The sequence below is a fragment of the Theropithecus gelada genome, chromosome 16 (assembly GCF_003255815.1).
Source record: "Theropithecus gelada isolate Dixy chromosome 16, Tgel_1.0, whole genome shotgun sequence".
NCBI classification, from domain to species: domain Eukaryota; kingdom Metazoa; phylum Chordata; class Mammalia; order Primates; family Cercopithecidae; genus Theropithecus; species Theropithecus gelada.
Genome location: NC_037684.1, coordinates 52,158,762 through 52,178,774, shown reverse-complemented (window position 1 = coordinate 52,178,774; position 20,013 = coordinate 52,158,762). Strand labels below are relative to the sequence as shown.

Sequence of the window (20,013 nt, the reverse complement as noted above, 5' to 3'; positions counted from 1 at the left end):
GGCGTGTGCAGGATGCTGGAGACGTGCAAGGCAGAGAAACCCTTTCTGCCGTCGGGAGGGTAGAAAGCTTGCGTGACATCTGTTGATACTGTGCACGAGACCTGTTTGACTTATTCATTCATCTATCTCCTTTTTTTATTGTGGTAAAATACACGTAACAAAATGTAGCCATGTTAATCATTTTCCTTCCTTCCTTCCTTCCTTCCTTCCTTCCTTCCTTCCTTCCTTCCTTCCTTCCTTCCTTCCNCTTCCTTCCTTCCTTCCTTCCTTCCTTCCTTCCTTCCTTCCTTCCTTCCTTCCTTCCCTCCCTCCCTCCCTCCCTCCTTCTTTATTTTCTTTCTTTCTTTCTTTTCTTTCTTTTCTTTTTGAGACAGAGTGTTGCTCTGTCACCCAGGCGGGAGTGCAGTGGCGCAATCTCAGCTCACTGCAACCTCGGCCTCCCGGGTTCAAGAGATTCTCCTGCCTCAGCCTCCCGAGTAGCTGGGATTATAGGCACGTGCCACCACGCCCAGTTAATTTTTCTATTTTTAGTAGAAACAGGGTTTTACTATGTTGGCCAGGCTGGTCTCAAACTCCTGACCTCAGGTGATCCACCCACCTCAACCTCCCAAAGTGGTAGGATTACAGGCATGAGCCACTGCGCCCGGCCAGCCGTTTTCAAGTGTACACTTCAGTGGCATTAGATATATTTGCTGTTGTGCAACCATCACCACCATCTATTTTACCTCCATTTTACTTTCTGTCTCTGTGGATTTGACTGCTCTAGGGGCTTCACATGGGTGGAACTCTGCAGTGTTTGTCCTCTGTGGCTGGCTTATTTCAGTAGCATGATGTTTTCAAGGTTCATTCACGTTACAGCATATATCAGAATTTCCTTACTCGTTTTTTTTTGTTTTTTGTTTTTTGTTTTTTGGTTTTTTTTTTTTTTTTTTTGAGACAGTGTCTTGCTCTATTGCCCAGACTGGAGTGCAGTGGCGCGATCTAGACTCACTGCAACCTCTGCCTCCTGGGTTTAATTGATTCTCCTGCCTCAGCCTCCTGAGTAACTGGGATTATAGGCACGTGCCACCACACCTGGCTGATTTTTTTTTTTTTTTTAGTAGACATGGGGTTTCACCATGTTGGCCAGGCTGATCTCGAACTTCTGACCTCAGTTGATCTGCCCGCCTCAGCCTCCTAAAGTGCTGGGATTACAGGCATGAGCCACTGCACGTGGCCCCAAATTTCCTTACTTTTTAGGGATGAATCATTGTATGAATGCAGCACATTTTGTTAATTGTTGCATCTCTTTGTTTATACTTTTTTTTTTTTTTTTTTTGAGAGAAAGTCTTGCTCTGTTTCCCAGGCTGGAGTGCGATCAGGACTCACTGCAGCCTCAATCTCCTGGGGTCAAGTGATCCTTTCGCCTCAGCCTCCCAAAGTGCTGGGATTGACTACAGGTGTGTGCCACCACACCCAGCTAATTTTTTGATTTTTTGGTAAAGAGTAAGTCTCACCGTGTTGCCCAGGCTGGTCTTGAACTCCGAGGTTCAAGCAATCCTCCTGCCTCAGCCTCCTAAAGTGCTGGGATTATAGGCGTGAGCCACTGTGCCCAGCCTATATTTTTATTCCTAAATAAAATGATTTCCCCTTACTTCCTTCTGCCACCTCCCCGCTTGCCCAGTGAGGCTGAACCACAGGAGGCTGGGACAGGATTCCGAATCTCAGCACTATTAACATTTGGGGATGGACTGTTCTTTGTTGCGGGGGCCTCTGCCTTGTACATTATAGGATATTCAGCTGCATCCCTGGCCCCCACCCTCTACATGCCATAGCACCCACTCCAGTTGCGGGGTCTCTGGACATTGCCGCATGTGCCCAGGGGAGGTGGGGGAGGTGGGGTAGGTGGGGTAGGTTGCCCCTGCTTGAGAACCACGGGGCTCAAAGAGCTTCCTGCAGTGATGGAAACGGTCTCTGCACCACCCAGTCCAGCGGCCCCCAGCCCTGTGGCTCGTGAGCACCTGAGATATGGCTCGTGCAGCCGAGGAGCTGAATTTTAAATTGTGTTTCATTTCAAGTAATTTTAGTTTAAATGTAAACAGCCACATGTGGCCAGCAGCCGCAGTCCAGCACGGCACTGACTCAGCCAGTTAAGGAACATTATTCCCCTCCTCCCTGAGGAAGTAGGAATCTGATCACAAACTTAAGAAAAAAAGAATAAACAAGGCCGGGCGCGGTGGCTCAAGCCTGTAATCCTAGCACTTTGGGAGGCCGAGACGGGCGGATCACGAGGTCAGGAGATCGAGACCATCCTGGCTAACACGGTGAAACCCCGTCTCTACTAAAAAGTACAAAAAAAAAAACTAGCCGGGCGAGGTGGTGAGCGCCTGTAGTCCCAGCTACTCGGGAGGCTGAGCCAGGAGAATGGCGTAAACCCGGGAGGCGGAGCTTGCAGTGAGCAGAGATTCGGCCACTGCACTCCAGCCTGGGTGACAGAGCGAGACTCCATCTCAACAAAAAAAAAAAAAAAAAAAAAAAAAAAAGAATAAACAAGGCCTGGTGCAGTGGCTAACGCCTGTAATCCCGGCACTTTGGGAGGCTGAGGCGGGCAGACTGCTTGAGGTCAGGAGTTCGAGACCAGCCTTGCCAACATGGTAAAACCCTGTCTGTACTAAAAATATAAAAATTAGCTGGGCGTGGTGGCATGTGCCTGTAGTCCCAGCTACTCAGGAGGCTGAGGCATGAGAATCATTTGAACCCGGGAGGCAGAGATTGCAGCAAGCTGAGATCACACCACTGTACTCCAGCCTGGGTGACAGAGCAAGAGCCTGTCTCACAAAAAAAAAAAAAAAAAAGGAGAAAGAAGAGACAAGACAACTCCACTAGCTTGGTACTATATTTTGTTCCAAAAGGCAACTGTCATCATAAACATACACTCTGGATCCAAATATCCATGATTGGGGGATTTTCTTCTGGTTTAGGTGACATGTACTTTCTTTCCCTTCTAAAAATCAACATGTGCTTAGTGGGCACCTTTTAGATGCCCAGCCCCGTGTTAGGGACAATGGAAGATTCCCACAGTGAGATCTTTGGCTCCTGTCATCATGGAGTACACAGATGTTTCGACTGGGGAGCCTGGAAAAGAAAGCAGAGAAAATAGACAGATTTTGCTTATGGGGAATTGTGAATTGTGAATAGTGAGTGAATGCTTGGAAGGTGCAAAAGGAAGAGACTCTCACAGGTCCAAGAGTCTAGACAGACTTACTGCTGGGAGAAGGTGGTGTCCTTGCCTGTGGATGGGGAGGACGTCATTGCAGGGAGGAAGATGCAGGGGTGTGAGTTGGGCGGGGAAGACTCCTGTTATCTCCCCTTTGGTAAGATCTTCTCTCCCTTCCTTAACATGCTCACAGCTCCTGCTTTGCTGGGTATCTCGGTCATCAGGACTTCTGTCCCTCTCCTTGGGGATAATAGGAGACTTTTCCCCCCTTTTAAGATGTATTTCCGGACTTCCTAAAATGTTTAATTATGAGCACTTCTTATTCTTATTCTTATTCCGAGAGAGTCTCCCTCTGTTGCCCAGGCTGGAATGCAGTCATGCAATCTTGGCTCACAGCAACCTCTGCCTCCTGAGCGATTCTCGTGCGTCAGCCACCTAAGTAGCTGGGATTACAGGTGTGTGCTACCATGCCTGGCTAATTTTTGTGTTTTTGGTAGAGTCGGGATTTCACCATGTTGGCCAGGCTGGTCTCGAACTCCTGGCCTCAAATGACCCGCTTGCCTCAGCCTCCCAAAGTGCTGAGATTACAGGCACGAGCCGCCGTGCTTAGCCATGAGCACTTATGTTTTTTTAACAGCTTTATTGAGATATAAGGCACACTCTATTCAATTTATCCATTAAAAATGTACAATTCGGGCTAGGTATGGTGGCCCATGCCTGTAATCCCAGCACTTTGAAAGGCCGAGGTGGGAGAATTGATTGAGGCCAGGAGTTTGAGACCAGCCTGGGCAACATAGTGAGACCCAATCTCTACAAAAACTAAAAAATTAGCCAGGCGTGGTAGCATGTGCACACTGTAGTCCCAGCTTCTCAGGAGGCTGAGATGGGAGGATCGCTTAAGCCTGGGAGTTTGAGGCTGCAGTGTCATACCACTGCGCTCCAGACTAGGTGAAAGCAAGAACTTGTTTAAAAAAAATTCTACAATTCAGTGGTTTTGTTTTGTTTTGTTTTGTTTTGTTTTTTGGAGAGAGTCTCACTCTATCCCTCCGACTGGAGTGGAGTGGCGCAGTCTTGACTCACTGCAATCTCTGCCTCCTGGGTTCAAGCAATTCTCATGCCTCAGCCTCCCAAGTAGCTGGGATTATAGGTGTGTGCCTCCACGCCTGGCTAATTTTTGTATTTTTAGTAGATACGGGGTTTCACCATGTTGGCCAGGCTGGACTTGAACTTCTGACTTCAGGTGATCTGCCTGCCTTGGCCTTCCAAAGTGCTGGGAGTGTAGGCATGAGCCACCGCACCTGGCGTACAATTCAGTGGTTTTAGTATATTCACAGAGTTGTGCAACCATCACTACAGTCAAAAAGAAATCCTGTATTCTTGAGCTATTACCCTCCTAACCCCCACTTCCCCTTCCCCAGCCCTAAGCAGCCACTGGTATACTTCCCATCTCTATCGATTTGTCTATGCTGGGCTTTCCTAGGAATGGAATAATATGTGTGACCTTGTGTAACTGGCTTCTTTCGTGTTTCCAAGGCTCATCCATGTTACAGTGTGTATCTGAATTTCATTCCTTTCTATGACTGAGCATTCCATTGTATGGATAGACCACATTGTGTTTATCCTCTCATCATTTGATGGGCATTTGGGTTGTTGCCACCGTTTGGCAGTTGTGAAAAATGCTGCAATGAACATTGGTGTGTGAGATTTTGCAGGGACCTGTTCTCATTTTTCCTGGGTGTATCCCTGGCAGTGGAATTGGCGGGGGATGGGGAGGGGTTGAGTGACTTTAGGTTTAACCATATGAGGAGCTGCCAGACCGTTTTCTAAAGCAGCTGCACCATTTTACATGCCCAGTATTATCTATGATTTTTACAATAAGAAAAATAAAATCAAATGGAGAAGGGTAAGGGGACAAAAATCACCTGTGGTGCAAAGATCTTACTAGCTAACTAATGCCCTCAGAAAAACACAGAGGAGGCAGAAGAGCTGGGGTGGCTGCACAGCATGCAGAGTGGCGCGTGGCAGAGGGATGGTCTGCAGTGTGGCATTCGGGGTCTGCTGCAGCTGTGCACAGAACAGAGCATGGGAGGAAATTTCCCAGCGTGTTAGCACCTGCTGTCCTCTTTTCAGTTCTTTCCTATATTTGTTAAACCTTTAAAATTGTGGCATTTATTACTTTTGTCATCAGAAGAATAAAATCTAGAGAGACGAGAAAGGAGACAAAATCCCCCGGGGTGCAGGGAACTTACTTCCAGTTGTCTGCATCCTCTTTTTCTTCTTATCCAGAGGGAACAGCCCTTAAAGTAAGTCCCAGCAGTCCCAGCTCAGTTTCCTCACACTGCCCTCTAGGGGCTTTCCGGCCAAACTGCAGAGCTGCGGAAGGATGAAGGGTGGGGGATCCCATGTACAGATGGCCTCTTGGGTACAAAAGTGACCTTGGTCTGAGCCAGCACCGGTCTCCAAACATACCCAGCTGAATCCTCGCCCATGCTGAGGCTCTCTGTTTGTTTTTGTTTTTGTTTGAGATGGAGTCTCCCTCTGTCGCCCAGGCTGGAATACAGTGGCACAATCTCGGGTCACTGCAATCTCTGCCTCCTGGGTTCAAGCAATTCTCCTGCCTCCAAGCAATTCTCCTGCCTCAGCCTCTCAAGTAGCTGGGATTACAGGTGCCTAACACCACACCCAGCTAATTTATTTATTTATTTATTTATTTTATTTTTTATTTTTTAGACAGAGTTTCATTCTTGTTGCCCAGGCTGGAGTGCAATGGTGCGGTCGCAACTCACCACAACCTCCACCTCCTGGGTTCAAGCGATTCTCCTGCCTCAGCCTCCCGAGTAGCCGGGATTACAGGCATGCACCACCATGCCTGGCTAATTTTGTATTTTTAGTAGAGATGGGATTTCTCCATGTTGGCCAGGCTGGTTTCCAACTCCTGACCTCAGGTGATCTACCCGCCTCAGCTTCCCAAAGTGCTGCGATTCAGGCATGAGCCACTGTGCCTGGCCTAATTTTTAGTATTTTTAGTAGAGATGGGGTTTCACCACATTAGCCAGGCTGGTCTTGAACTCCTGACCTTGGGTGATCTGCCCACCTCAGCCTCTCAAAGTGCTGGGATTACAGGTGTGAGCTGCTGCACCTGGGCGGCATTAAGTACATTCACAATGTTGTGTAACTATCACTATCTATTTCTAGAAGTTTTTCATCATCCCAAACTGAAACTCTGTCCCCATTAACCAATAATCCCCTATTCCTCTGTTTGCCCAGCCCCTGACACCACCTTTCTACTTCATCTCCATGAATTTGGCCATTCTAGGCACCTCATACAGGTAGAGTCATATACCTCCTTCCATAGATGAAGCGTTGCGCTTAGCATGATGTCCTCAAGTTCATCCATGTTGTAGCATGGATCAGATTTTATTTATTTATTTATTTATTTATGAGACGGAGGCCACAAAGCCCAGGCTGGAGTGCAGTGGTGCGATCTTGGCTCACTGCAACTTCCGCCCCCCAGGTTCAAGCGATTTTCCTGCCTCAGCCTCCCGAGTAGCTGAGGTTACAGGCACACACCACCATGCCCAGCTAATTTTTGTATTTTTTTATTTTTTTTTATTTTTTATTTTTTATTTTTTTTTTGAGATGGAGTCTCGCTGTGCTCCCAGGCTGGAGTGCAGTGGCGTGATCTCGGCTCACTGCAAGCTCCGCCTCCCGGGTTCGCGCCATTCTCCCACCTCAGCCTCCCAAGTAGCTGAGACTACAGACGCCCGCCACCACGCCCGGCTAGTTTTTTGTATTTTTAGTAGAGACGGGGTTTCACCATGTTAGCCAGGATAGTCTCGATCTTCTGACCTCGTGATCCACCCGCCTCGGCCTCCCAAAGTGCTGGGATTACAGGCTTGAGCCACCGCGCCCGGCCTTTTGTATTTTTTTAGTAGAGATGGGGTTTCACCATGTTGGTCAAGCTGGTCTCAAACTCTTGACCTCAGGTGATCCGCCCACCTCGGCCTCTCAAAGTGCTAAGATTACAGGCGTGAGCCACTGCGCCCGGCTGGCAGATTTTATTTCTTTTTACGTGCATACATTTTAAAGTTTCCAAAATATGTAATACTCTTCTCAGTTGAATTCTATATACGTTTTCAAATTGTTAACATTTCCATTAACTTTAAAACTCACATACTACTTAGTATCTCAAGGAAGAGGCACGAGGTTTTGATGAGGACACAGAACTAAAGGTGCCAAGTGCGAACAGTTTCTTGCATAAAGAAAATAAATAAATGGGCCAACCATAGTGGCTCACACCTGTAATCCTAGCATTTTGGGAGGCTGAGGCAGGAGGATGGCTTGAGGTTAGGAGTTCAAGATCAGCCTGGATGATATAGCAAGACCCTATCTCTAAAAAACAGAGAGAGAGGGAGGAAGGAAGAAAGGAGGGGGGGCAGGGGGGAGGGGGGGGGGAGGCAGGGAAGAAGGGAGGCAGGGAGGAAGGGAGGGAGGGAGGAAGGGAGGGAGGAAGGAAGGGATGAGCTGGGTATGGTCATGTGCACTTGTAGTCCTAGCTACTTGGGAGGCTGAGGCAGGAAGATCCCTTGAGCTCAGACATTTGAGGCTGCAGTGAGCTAGGACTGCACCACTGCACTCTAGCCTGGGTGGCAGGGCGGGACCCTATCTCTATTTTAGAAGAGAAAAAGACAACAACTAAGCGTCATGAAAAAATGTGAGGAAATACAACGAGATGCCCAAGTGAAGGCTCTGAAAACACACCTGCTCGAGTTCGAATGTGTTCCCTGACACCTGACTCGTTAATGTCCTTGGCCAAGTGACTTTACCTGTCTGTGCCTCCCATGCTGAGCCATACGTGGGGAACAACGACAGTAGTATCTGCCCCACGAGGGGTTGTTGAGAGGGTGAAAGTGGGAGTGGGAGACCAGAAGTGAGGATCACAGAGATGCTGGTTGTCTTGTTCAGGCTTTACTCAAGGGTAGCTGATCATTTTATTTCCTACATTGGGGTTGACAGTGACCCAAGCATGTAGCACAGCACTGCATGAAAAGCTGGCCAGTCGATACAGAATTACGCTGAAGGTCTAAGGAGAGCTAGGGCAGCCTGTAGCAGAATGAGCGTGAAGGCTCTGTTGAAAGGGCGTTGCTCCCTGGATCTGTGGCAGGATCCTCGGTAGAAAGCTGACATTGAAAGATTTTGAAGAGCTTTAGTTAAAAAGTTAAAAACAGCCCAGCGCAGTGGCTGACGCCTGTAATCCCAGCACTTTGGGAGGCCGAGGCGAGTGGATCGCGAGGTCAGGAGATTGAGACCATCCTGGCTAACACAATGAAACCCCGTCTCTACTAAAAATACAAAAAATTAGCCAGACGTGGTGGCGGGTGCCTGTCATCCCAGCTACTCAGGAGGCTGAGGCACGAGAATCGCTTGAACCCGGGAGGCGGAGGTTGCAGTGAGCCGAGATTGTGCCACTGCACTCCAGCCTGGGTGACAGAGCAAGACTCTGTCCCCCCAAAAAAATAAAAAATTAAAAAACCAACGTTGGCAAGGCTGTGGAGTAAAGGGAATGCTTAGAGGCTGTTGGTGGGAATGTAAATGAGTTCACCTACTGTGGGGCACACTTTGGAGATTTCTCAACTGAGATCGCAGCCAGCATTTGACCCAGCAATCCCACTACTGGGTATATACCCAAAGGAAAATAAATCATTTAATGACACTGCACCCATATACTCATTACCACATTATTTGCAATAGCAAAGACATGGAATCAACTCAAGTGCCCATCAGTGGTGACTTAGATAAAGAAAATGTGCATATATACCATGAAATACTACACAGCCATGAAAAAGAAGGAAATCATGTCCTTTGAGGCCACATGAGTGCAGCTGGAAACCATTATCCTAAGGGAACTAATGTGAAAACAGAAAACCAAATACCACATGTTCTCACTTATAAGTGGGAGCTAAACATTGGGTACACATGGTCATAAACATGGGAACAAGAGACACTGGGGAATACAAGGAGGTGGGAGGGAGGAAGCCGGGTAAGGGCTGAAAAAATACTACCTATTGGGTACTACGCCCACTACCTGGGCGATGGATCCTTTCGTATTCCAAACCTCAGGGGCACATAGTATACCCGTGTAACAAATGTGCACATGGACTTCCTGTTTCTAAAAGTCAAAGTTAAAGATTGTGAGACCTGCCCAGTGGCCAGCTGGCTGTGTATCTTCTCCACCAATGAGGCTGCATTACTTCATCCTCCTCTCCCTGGGAGGGGGAGCAGGGCTGGGGCCATTAATGGCCACAGTGGCTGACTCACCTCGTGGCGAGAGGAGCCTCTCTCATCTGACTTCTTTCCCAGCCTTGGTCAGATGACTCCACACTGAATCTGGCATTTATTTCCTGAGGCAGGAACCTAGATCCAGTTTGCCTTGAGTCAGGATAGGCCCTTGATCCAGGGGCTAACCAGAAATCACAGGGCACAGTGAACCACTCAGCTCGGGCTGACTGTGGCCGGTGAGTGCCCGCATGGCCTGAGCAGGCCACCTCCTCCTGGGCTGATGACTCAGCCTCACGTGTGGCGTCGGGCACCAGGAGACTCATGCAGAATTGGCCCTGTAATTTTCTTCCACATTCCTCTTCTCCAAAAGGAAAAATAAACATACAACCCTTCGTTACAAATTTTAATTCCTGGTTTTCTGTAACCAAGACTCATGCCTTGCTTTTCTCCAAGACAGACATAAGCAGAACAGGCAGATGCTCATGATGTGTACGTCCAACCAAGTCTTAATCAGACCAGAGGGGGGCCTCTCTTAACATTGTGTTTTTTTTTTTTTTTTGAGACAGAGTCGCTCTGTTGCCCAGGCTGGAGTGCAGTGGCGCGATCTCGGCTCACTGCAAGCTCCGCCTCCCGGGTTCACGCCATTCTCCTGCCTCAGCCTCCCGAGTAGCTGGGACTACAGGCACCCACCAGCACGCCTGGCTAATTTTTTGTATTTTTAGTAGAGACAGGGTTTCACCATGTTAGCCAGGATGGTCTCGATCTCCTGACCTCGTGATCCGCCCGTCTCAGCCTCCCAAAGTGCTGGGATTACAGGCGTGAGTCACCGCGCCCGGCCCTCTCAACATTTATACATGACAGCCATGTTCATGTTAGCCCAATAACTAGGACTATTGAAAAGATACAATTTTTTGGTTGGACGTGGTGGATCACTTGAGGTCAGGAGTTCAAGACCAGCCCAGCCAACATTGTGAAACCCTGCGTCTACTAAAAAATACAAAGATTAGCCACGCATGGTGGCGCACACCTGTAATCCCAATTACTTGGGAGGCTAAGGCAGGAGAATTGCTTGAACCTGGGAGGCAGGTTCCAGTGAGCTGAGATGGCACCACTGCAGTCCAGCCTGGGTGACAGGCAAGACTCTATCTCCAAAAAAAAAGAAAAGATATAATTTTCACTTCATCTCTTCTTCCTGCCATTGCTTATCTTTTGAGGAAGCCAGAATTGGTGGTAAAAGGCCAAAAGAGAAAATGGCAGGAAAAGGCAGAATGTGAAGCAAATTATTAGAACAAGCACGGGTGTGTCTCATGAGTAAACTTATTGAGCAATTACTATGTGCAGGGAACTGTGGATTCAAAAGGGTTAAGACACAACCCTTACCCTCTATATTTACTCTCTGATTAAGGAGTGAGATGCAGAAGAAAGGCAAATCTAATATAAAGTGGGAGTTGATGCTGGTCAAGTGATACATACAGTGGAAATCACCATAGAAGTTGGGAAGCCAGGTTAGAGCTTCAGCCTGTCTGTAGTGGTAGGTGTCCAGGTTGGACGGGGAAGGGGCTGCAGTATATCTGTAGGGGCACCAAATACCAGAATCAAGCAGGATACAGCAATGGGCTCCTTCCCATCTGTCTATTTTGCTCCTTCTTGATCTATTCTGAACTCACAGAAAATAGCTATCGGTCTAGTGGGGAAAGTTATATGTCTAGTTTTTATTTATTTATTTATTTTTTCTTTTGAGACAGGAGTCTTGCACTGTTGCCCAGGCTGGAGTGCAATGGCATGATCTTGGCTCCTTGCAACCTCCACCTCCCAAGTTCAAGCAATTCTCCTGCCTCAGCCTCCTGAGTAGCTGGGATGACAGGCATGCACCACCACCCCCAGCTAATTTTTATATTTTTAGTAGAGACGGGGTTTCACCGTGTTGGCCAGGCTGGTCTCGAACTCCTGACCTCAAGTGATTCGCCCACCTTGGCCTCCCCAAGTGCTGGGATTACAGGCGTGAGCCACCATGCCCAGCTGGTTTTGAATTGTTTAAGGCCACCCAAACATTTACCTTGTGAAGTTATAGGATTTGGAATAAATGTTACAGGAGTAATTCTGTTTTCTCATCCTGTTCCACACCTGGAATGTCACATAAGTCTAAACAGAGAAAAGGACCTGAAGGTAAAGGAACAGCTAGAACAGGAAGTGCGAGCATAAGAATTCAAACCCAGGGAGCTGGCGCAATGAGTGCACTGTGCCCAGGACAGTGGAGGCCACTTGTGCCTGCTTGAAGTCCCAGGCAAGCCATCCACATTTCCATGGCATAGGCGTGCGGTCGGCAAGCTGCGTTAGTCCTTCGCTGGGCTGCGTTTCTATTAGCGGATCCTCTGAAGCTGCTGCTGTACTGAGATCATTAAGTCAGATGCGCTTAAACGTTGTCAAACAGAAGTGCTTAGGGCAGAGCCTGAGGCTCTGCTTCTCAAGGAATTGCCCGTCAGTCTCTGCCAGGGGCAGGTGCTCATCAGTGACACCTGTGTCTCTTCACAAGGTGCTGTTGTAGCAGAAGGAATGAGGTGTTTTTTGTTTTCTGTTTTTTGTTTTTTGTTTTTTGTTTTTTTTTTTGAGACAGAGTCTTACTCTGTCACCCAGGCTGGAGTACAGTGGCATGACCTCGGCTCACTGCAGGCTCCGCCTCCTGGGTTCAAGTGATTCTCCTGCCTCAGCCTCCCGAGTAGTTGGGACTACAGGCACCCACCACCACACCCAGCTAATTTTTTGTATTTTTTTTAAATTTTATGTATTTATTTGAGATGGAGTTTTGCTCTTGTCACCCAGGCTGGAATGTAGTGGCATGACCTCTTCTTGCTGTAACCTCCGTCCCCTGGGTTCAAGTGATTCTCCTGCCTCAGCCTCCCAAGTAACTGGGATTACAGGTACCCACCACCATGCCCAAATAATTTTTGTATGTGTAGTAGAGATGGGGTTGCACCATGTTGGCCAGGCTGGTCTCAAACTCCTGACTTTGAGTGATGTCCCTACCTCAGCCTCCCAAAGTGCTGGGATTACAGGCGTGAGCCACCGTGCCCAGCCTGAAAGATGAGTTTCTATTTTATTTATTTTCTTTTTTGACACAGAGTCTCACTCTGTCGCCCAGGCTGGAGTGCAGTGTTGCAATCTTGGCTCACTGCAGCCTCCACCTCCGGGGTTCAAGCAGTCCTCCTGCCTCAGCCTCCTGAGTAGCTGGGACTACAGGCATGCATCACCATGCCTGGCTGTTTTTTTTGTTGTTGTTATTGTTGTTGTTTTTGTATATTTAGTAGAGACGGAGTTTCACCACGTTGGCCAGGCTGGTCTCGAACTCCTGACCTCAAGTGATCCGCCTGCCTTGGCCTCCCAACGTGCTGGGATTACAGGCATGAGCCACCACACCTGGCCTAAGAGATGAGTTTTTTAATGATTTCCATAGCTGTCATTAGGTTCTGTCCGCCCCTGGAACATACTCCTTTGTTCTTTTCCTCTTGCTTGGAAAACGCCAAGGCTGTTGCCAATGTAGTATCTTCAGCAAAGGAAGGAGGCAGCTGAGTCAGGAGCCCAAAGTACAGAAAAGAGCCGCAGCTCATCATGCCTGATGAAGGGAATTCAGAGCAGATTCCTAATTTTCAAAAATTCCATTCTTTGGCTCTTTGTAATGGAAAAATGCAGAATTATAAGTTTAAACTCAAATGGGAGAAACACCTGTGAATTAATATTTTGTGAAAAACAAAACGGGAAACAATACAATCTACATACTGCATGATGTTTTGTGTGTGAAGATGCATATGTAAGAGAATATTGGCCGGGCGCAGTGGCTCACACCTGTAATCCCAGCACTTTGGGAAGTCAAAGCGGGAGGATCACTTGAGCTCTGGAGTTCAAGACCAGCCTGGGTAACATAGTGAAACATCGTCTCTATCCTTTTTTTAAGAATAAAATTTAATTTAAAAGAATATTGGGGCCAGGCATGGTGGCTCATGCCTGTAATCCTGTAATCCCAACACTTTGGGAAGCCGAGGTGAGGGTGTCACTTGAGCCCAGAAGTTTAAGACCAGCCTGAGTAACATAGCAAGACCCTGTCTCTACAAAAAATATATATAGAAAAAATTAGCAGGGTGTGTGGTGGTTCACATCTAGCTATTCGGGAGACTGAGACGGGAGGATCACTTGAGCTTGGGAGGTCAAGGCTGCAGTGAGCTATGATCATACCGTTGCACTCTGGCCTGAGTGACAGAGCAAGACTGTCTCAAAATCAATACTGGAATATTGGAAGGAAATACATCAAAATGTTTGCTATGGGTAATGAAAGTGGGGAAGTTTTTTCTTGATTGTTTCCTACATTTAAGTTTCTGTCAGTGAACATGTGTTATGGCTTTTTTTTTTTTTTTTTTTTTCCCACTTTTTATTTTTTTGAGATGGAGTCACCCAGGCTGGAGTTCAGTGGCGCCATCTCGGCTCACTACAACTTCCGCCTCTGGGGTTCAAGGGCGATTCTCCTGCCTCAGCCTCCCCAGTAGCTGTGATTACAGGCGTGTGCTACCACACCCGGCTAATTTTTTGTATTTTAGTAGAGAGGGAGTATCATGTTGGCCAGGCTGGTCTTGAACTCCTGACCTCAAGGGATCCACCCACCTCAGCCTCCCAAAGTGCTGGGATTACAGGAGTGAGCCACCGTACCTGGCCACCCGTTATGTTTGAACTCAGACTAGACAGTGCGCAGTGTTGTCACAGCAAAATCCCAGCACCCCTGCGCCGGGTGGAGGAGCTGGGCAGGAGGACTTGTCCCTCGCTCTGAGCTTGGTGATCCCATCTATCCGCAGGAAAGGCCGAGGGGGACGGCAAGATGCACATCACCCTCTGTGACTTCATCGTGCCCTGGGACACCCTGAGCACCACCCAGAAGAAGAGCCTGAACCACAGGTACCAGATGGGCTGCGAGTGTAAGGTAAGCAGGTCCCGTCTCTGCTGAGGCGTCGCCTCCTCCCACTGTCTCCAGATGGACAGCGCATGAATTCAGCTCTGTTACTTGCCCCTTCCAGAAAAAGGAGCTGTATGGGGAGTTTTGGTCCCTGGCTTTCCAGAGCCTCTTAATCCCCGGGTTCTGATTGAAGACCAGGCTCTGGGAAGGCAGAGTCATCCCAGGAGTGCGGCTGTCTGGCTGGGGACAAAGCCTTTGGCCCCTAGTCCCTGGAGAGCCCTGAGACACATCTCTGTCAAGGGATGTCAGGAGGCCGGGCGCCATGGGATGTCTGGAGGCCGGGCGCCATGGCTTATGCCTGTCATCCCAGCATTTTGGGAGGCCGAGATGGGCGGGTTACTTGGGGTCAGAAGTTGGAGATCAGCCTGGCCAACATGGTGAAACCTGTTTCTACAAAAATACAAAAATTAGCCGGGTGTGGCGGCGCACGCCTGTGATCCCAGCAACTTGGGAGGCTGAGGCTCGAGAATGGCTTGAACGTGGGAGGTGGAGATTGCAGTGAGCCAAGATTGCGCCACTGTACCCCAGCCTGGGTTGACAGAGTGAGACTCTGTCTCAAAAAAAAAAAAAAAAAATGGAGGGGGATGTCTGGAAAGCTAGGAGATTTGAGAGTAAGGCATGAATTCAGCTCTGTTACTTGCCCCTTCCAGAAAAAGGAGCTGTCTGGGAAGAATATGGTCCCATGGATCATTTTCTATAAATGCAGAAGTGCAAACCCTTGTGTGCCTTGTGAGAGGGCACTGCAGGCCTCATGCTTTTTCCAACATTCCCAACATTGTCACACCTGGGTCGGTGTCTACGAGTGGGGTGTGTGTGTTGAGAACACCTGCTCCTCTTCAAATGAGCTCGGAGGCTGTGCCAGGCACAGTCGTAGCAGCCCGACGCTTAGATGTGGCTGTGGAAGGCGAGATCACCACCTCCAGGCTCCCGGGCTGGCTCCTACCCTGTGGGCTCCTAGCACCCTATCCCCACCTTGCCCGCCGGAAGCATTGCTGAGTGCCGGGCACCTGCCACCCTGGGCCACTCCCAGCGAGTCTGGGACCAGTAGACTCTGGCGAGGCCGTGGGGATTGGCCTTCCCTGGGGAGCTGCCTGGGGCTGCCCTCCCTCCTGACGGCCACCAGCCCCTTCTCAGCATGTTCAAAACAGGAATTCTGAACTCATAGTCTCCAGCCACACATATGTTAAGCAAAACTCCTCTGTGCCCAGCGTGAAATCAAAAGCAAGTTCTTCCTTTTTCTTTCCATGGGGGCGGTGAAGGCGGTCATCCTCTTGTAGCCTAGGGTTCCTTTGCCAAATTGCTAGTTGCCTATGACCTCAGGGCTCAGCCTTGTGAGCAGTTCCCAATTCCTGGCCTTTTCACTGGGCTGGAATCTGTCTCCAGGAAACCCAGGCCCTTTTATTGTTACTATGTCCCCCAGAGGGCAGGGCCAAGCCAGGCCTTTCTCTCATGCTCAGGAAGGTAGAAGATGGCCCAAAGGGGAGCACACCTGCAGCAGGAGGGGGGCCACGGTGGGCAGGGCACAGCTTCTCTGCAGGTAAGACCCCCTCGCAGGCCAGCCGCCTGCCCCTGCAGGAGCTGTGGGTCTCGGGAGAGGCTGCCATCCCCGCACACCACAAGTAGGCACATTGCCGGGTTCTGGACATGCCCCCAGAGCAGCCTCTGCCCACCCCTTCCTGGGTCCCTGACTCCGTCCCCCTCTGTGTGCCCCTCCCCAGATCACGCGCTGCCCCATGATTCCATGCTACATCTCCTCCCCGGACGAGTGCCTCTGGATGGACTGGGTCACAGAGAAGAACATCAACGGGCACCAGGCCAAGTTCTTCGCCTGCATCAAGAGAAGCGACGGCTCCTGTGCGTGGTACCGCGGCGCGGCGCCCCCCAAGCAGGAGTTTCTCGACATCGAGGACCCATAAGCAGGCCTACAACACCCCTGTGGCCAACTGCAAAAACAGCCTCCAAGGGTTTCGACTGGTCCAGCTCTGACATCCCTTCCTGGAAACAGCATGAATAAAACACTCATCCCATGGGTCCAAATTAGTACAGTTCTGCTCCCCGCTTCTCCTTTTAAACACGGTTGTGGGTCTGGAGGGAGACATGGGTCCAGGGTCCTCATTCCATCCTCCCTCTGCCAGCCACTGTGTGTCTGGGGCTTCGATCCTTGGGTGCAGGCAGGGCTGGGACATGTAGCTTGCCTCCCAGTCCCTGCCTTGGCACCGTCACAGATGCCGAGCAGGCAGCACTTAGGGATCTCCCAGCCGGGTTAGGGCGGGGCCTGGAAATGTGCATTTTGCAGAAACTTTTGAGGGTCGTTGCAAGACTGTGTAGCAGGCCTACCAGGTCCCTTTCATCTTGAGAGGGGCATGGCCCTTGTTTTCTGCAGCTTCCACGCCTCTGGCCCTAGTGTAACACTCCCTGCCCCTGGCAAGTGCCCCCATCACCCCGGTGCCCACCATGAGCTCCCAGCACCTGTGGCTCCCCCTACATCCAGGGACAGCCTGGAACCAGCGGCTTATTCTTGAAGGAGCCCCATCAATCCTATTAATCCTCAGAATTCCAGTGGGAGCCTCCCTCTGAGCCTTGTAGAAATGGGAGTGAGGAACCCCAGCCTCAGCTGAGTCTTTTTGGTCTCCTGCACCCCCTGTCCACATGCTTCCCCAGCCTGCAGGGGGAATTGGTGAGGTCCTGTCCTGAGGCTGCTGTCCGGGGCCGGTGGCTGCCCTCAAGGTCCCTCCCTGAGCTGCTGTGGTTGCCATTGCTTCTTGCCCGTTCTGGCACCAGGCACCTGGATTGAGTGGCACGGCTTTGCTTTATCTGGGCTTGTGTGCAGGGCCTGGCTGTGCTCCCCATCTGCACGTCCTGAGGACAGAAAAAGCTGGGTCTTGCTGTGCCCTCCCGGGCTTAGTGTTCTCTCCCTCAAAGACTGACAGCCATCGTTCTGCACGGGGCTTTCTGCACATGACGCCAGCTAAGTGTAGTAAGAAGTCCAGCCTAGGAAGGGAAGGATTTTGGAGGTAGGTGGCTTTGGTGACACTCTCACTTCTTTCTCAGCCTCCAGGATACTTGGGCCTGTTTTAAGAGACATCTCCTTTTTCTAACGATGAATTCTCAGATGATAGGTGAACCTGACTTGCAGATATACCAACTTCTGCTTGTATTTCTCAAATGACAAAGATGACCTAGCTAAGAAACTTCTTAGGGAACTAGGGAACCTATGTGTTCCCTAAACATGGTTTCCTGAAGCCAGTGATATGGGGATCAGAATAGGAAGAACTTTCTCGGTAACGATAAGGAGAATCTCTTTTGCTCCCACCTGTGTTGTAAAGATAAACTGACGATATATAGGCACATTATGTAAACATACACACGCAATGAAACTGAAGCTTTTCGGCCTGGGAGTGGTCCTGCAAAATGCTTCCAAAGCCACCTTAGCCTGTTCTATTCAGTGGCAACCCCAAAGCACCTGTTAAGACTCCTGACCCCCAAGTGGCATGCAGGCCCCATGCCCATCGGGACCTGGTCAGCACAGATCTTGATGACTTCCCTTTCTAGGGCAGACTGGGAGGGTATCCAGGAATCGGCCCCTGCCCCACGGGCGTTTTCATGCTGTACAGTGATCTAAAGTTGGTAAGATGTCATAATGGACCAGTCCATGTGATTTCAGTATATACAACTCCACCAGACCCCTCCAACCCATGTAACACCCCACCCCCGTTCGCTTCCTGTATGGTGATATCATATGTAACATTTACTCCTGTTTCTGCCGATTGTTTTTTTAATGTTTTGGTTTGTTTTTGACATCAACTGTAATCATTCCTGTGCTGTGTTTTTTATTACCCTTGGTAGGTGTTAGACTTGCACTTTTTTTAAAAGAGGTTTCTGCATCGTGGAAGCATTTGACCCGGAGCGGAACGCGTGGCCTATGCAGGTGGATTCCTTCAGGTCTTTCCTTGGGTTCTTTGAGCATCTTTGCTTTCATTCGTCTCCCGTCTTTGGTTCTCCGGTTCAAATTATTACAAAGTAAAGGATCTTTGAGTAGGTTCGGTCTGAAAGGTGTGGCCTTTATAGTCGATCCACACACGTTGGTCTTTTAACCATGCTGAGTAGAAAACAAAACAGGTTAAGAAGAGCCTGGTGGCAGCTGAGAGAGGAAGCCGCTCAAATACCTTCACAGTAAATAATGGCAATATATATAGTTTAAGAAGGCTCTCCATTTGGCATCGTTTAATTTATATGTTATGTTCTAAGCACAGCTCTTTTCTCCTATTTTCATCCTGCAAGCAACTCAAAATATTTAAAATAAAGTTTACATTGTAGTTATTTTCAAATCTTTGCTTGATAAGTATTAAGAAATATTGGACTTGCTGCCGTAATTTAAAGCTCTGTTGATTTTGTTTTCGTTTGGAGTTTTGGGGGAGGGGAGCACTGTGTTTCTGCTGGAATATGAAGTCTGAGACCTTCCGGTGCTGGGAACACACAAGAGTTGTTGGAAGTTGACAAGCAGACTGCGCATGTCTCTGATGCTTTGTATCATTCTTGAGCAATCGCTCGGTCCGTGGACAATAAACAGTATTATCAAAGAGAACGTGGGCTCTCTCTGTGTGGCTGTATCCTACATTCAGAACGGCCACTTTCTAGCTCAAGAATGGGAATCAGCCCCTGCAAGGAGCCTTTCCTGTCCAGCGGGAGGGGGGCGCCCTGTGTCCTCCAGAGAAACAAGGCCAGTGAGCTCTGAGTCAAATGTGGGATGCAGACTAGGTGCAGTGGCTCACGCCTGTCATCCCAGCACTTTGGGAGACTGAGGCGGGTGGATCGTTTGTGTCCAGGAGTTCGAGACTAGCCTGGCCAACTTAGCAAAACCTCGGCTCTACAAAAAATAGGTGTGGTGGCATCTGTCTGTGGTCCCAGCTACTCAAAAGGCTGCGATGGGAGGATCACTTGAGCTGTGGTGGCAGAGATGGGACAGGTAAAAGCAAATGTGGTTTTCTTAGGTGGATGAAGAGGCAGAAGCGTAGGACAGGGTCCCCCTCATTCAGCACGTTTTATTATAGAGAAACGCAGAGCCATGCACCTGTCTCACAGCTTCAACACTGAGGGCTTCATGGCCAGCTTTAGACCTACCCTCAGTCTTCACCCACCTGCCCGAAATTATTTGGAAAAAAAAATTCCAGGCATCAAACAGTCTCATTTATCAATATTCCAGTATGCATGTTTAAAAAATAAAAACTACTTTTTTTTTTTTTTTTTTTTTTTTTTTTTGAGACGGAGTCTCGCTCTGTCGCCCAGGCTGGAGTGCAGTGGCCGGATCTCAGCTCACTGCAAGCTCCGCCTCCCGGGTTCACGCCATTCTCCGGCCTCAGCCTCCTGAGTAGCTGGGACTACAGGCGCCCGCCACCTCGCCCGGCTAGTTTTTTGTATTTCTTAGTAGAGACGGGGTTTCACCGTGTTAGCCAGGATGGTCTCGATCTCCTGACCTCGTGATCCACCCGTCTCGGCCTCCCAAAGTGCTGGGATTACAGGCTTGAGCCACCGCGCCCGGCCA

General features: G+C 49.3%; 1 protein-coding gene across 2 annotated transcripts in view; it reads left to right on the top strand.

Moving 5' to 3' along the window:
* Nucleotides 1–19,056, top strand: part of TIMP2 (TIMP metallopeptidase inhibitor 2) — a 72,048-nt gene extending 52,992 nt beyond the window's left edge. For both annotated transcript variants that reach the window (XM_025361065.1, XM_025361066.1), the window contains exons 4-5: nt 14,314–14,438; nt 16,190–19,056. In XM_025361065.1, the coding sequence (XP_025216850.1) occupies nt 14,314–14,438; nt 16,190–16,387 (323 nt within the window). In that variant the 3' untranslated portion in view covers nt 16,388–19,056. The remainder of the gene's footprint in view (nt 1–14,313; nt 14,439–16,189) is intronic.
* The last annotated feature ends 957 nt before the right edge of the window (nt 19,057–20,013 follow it).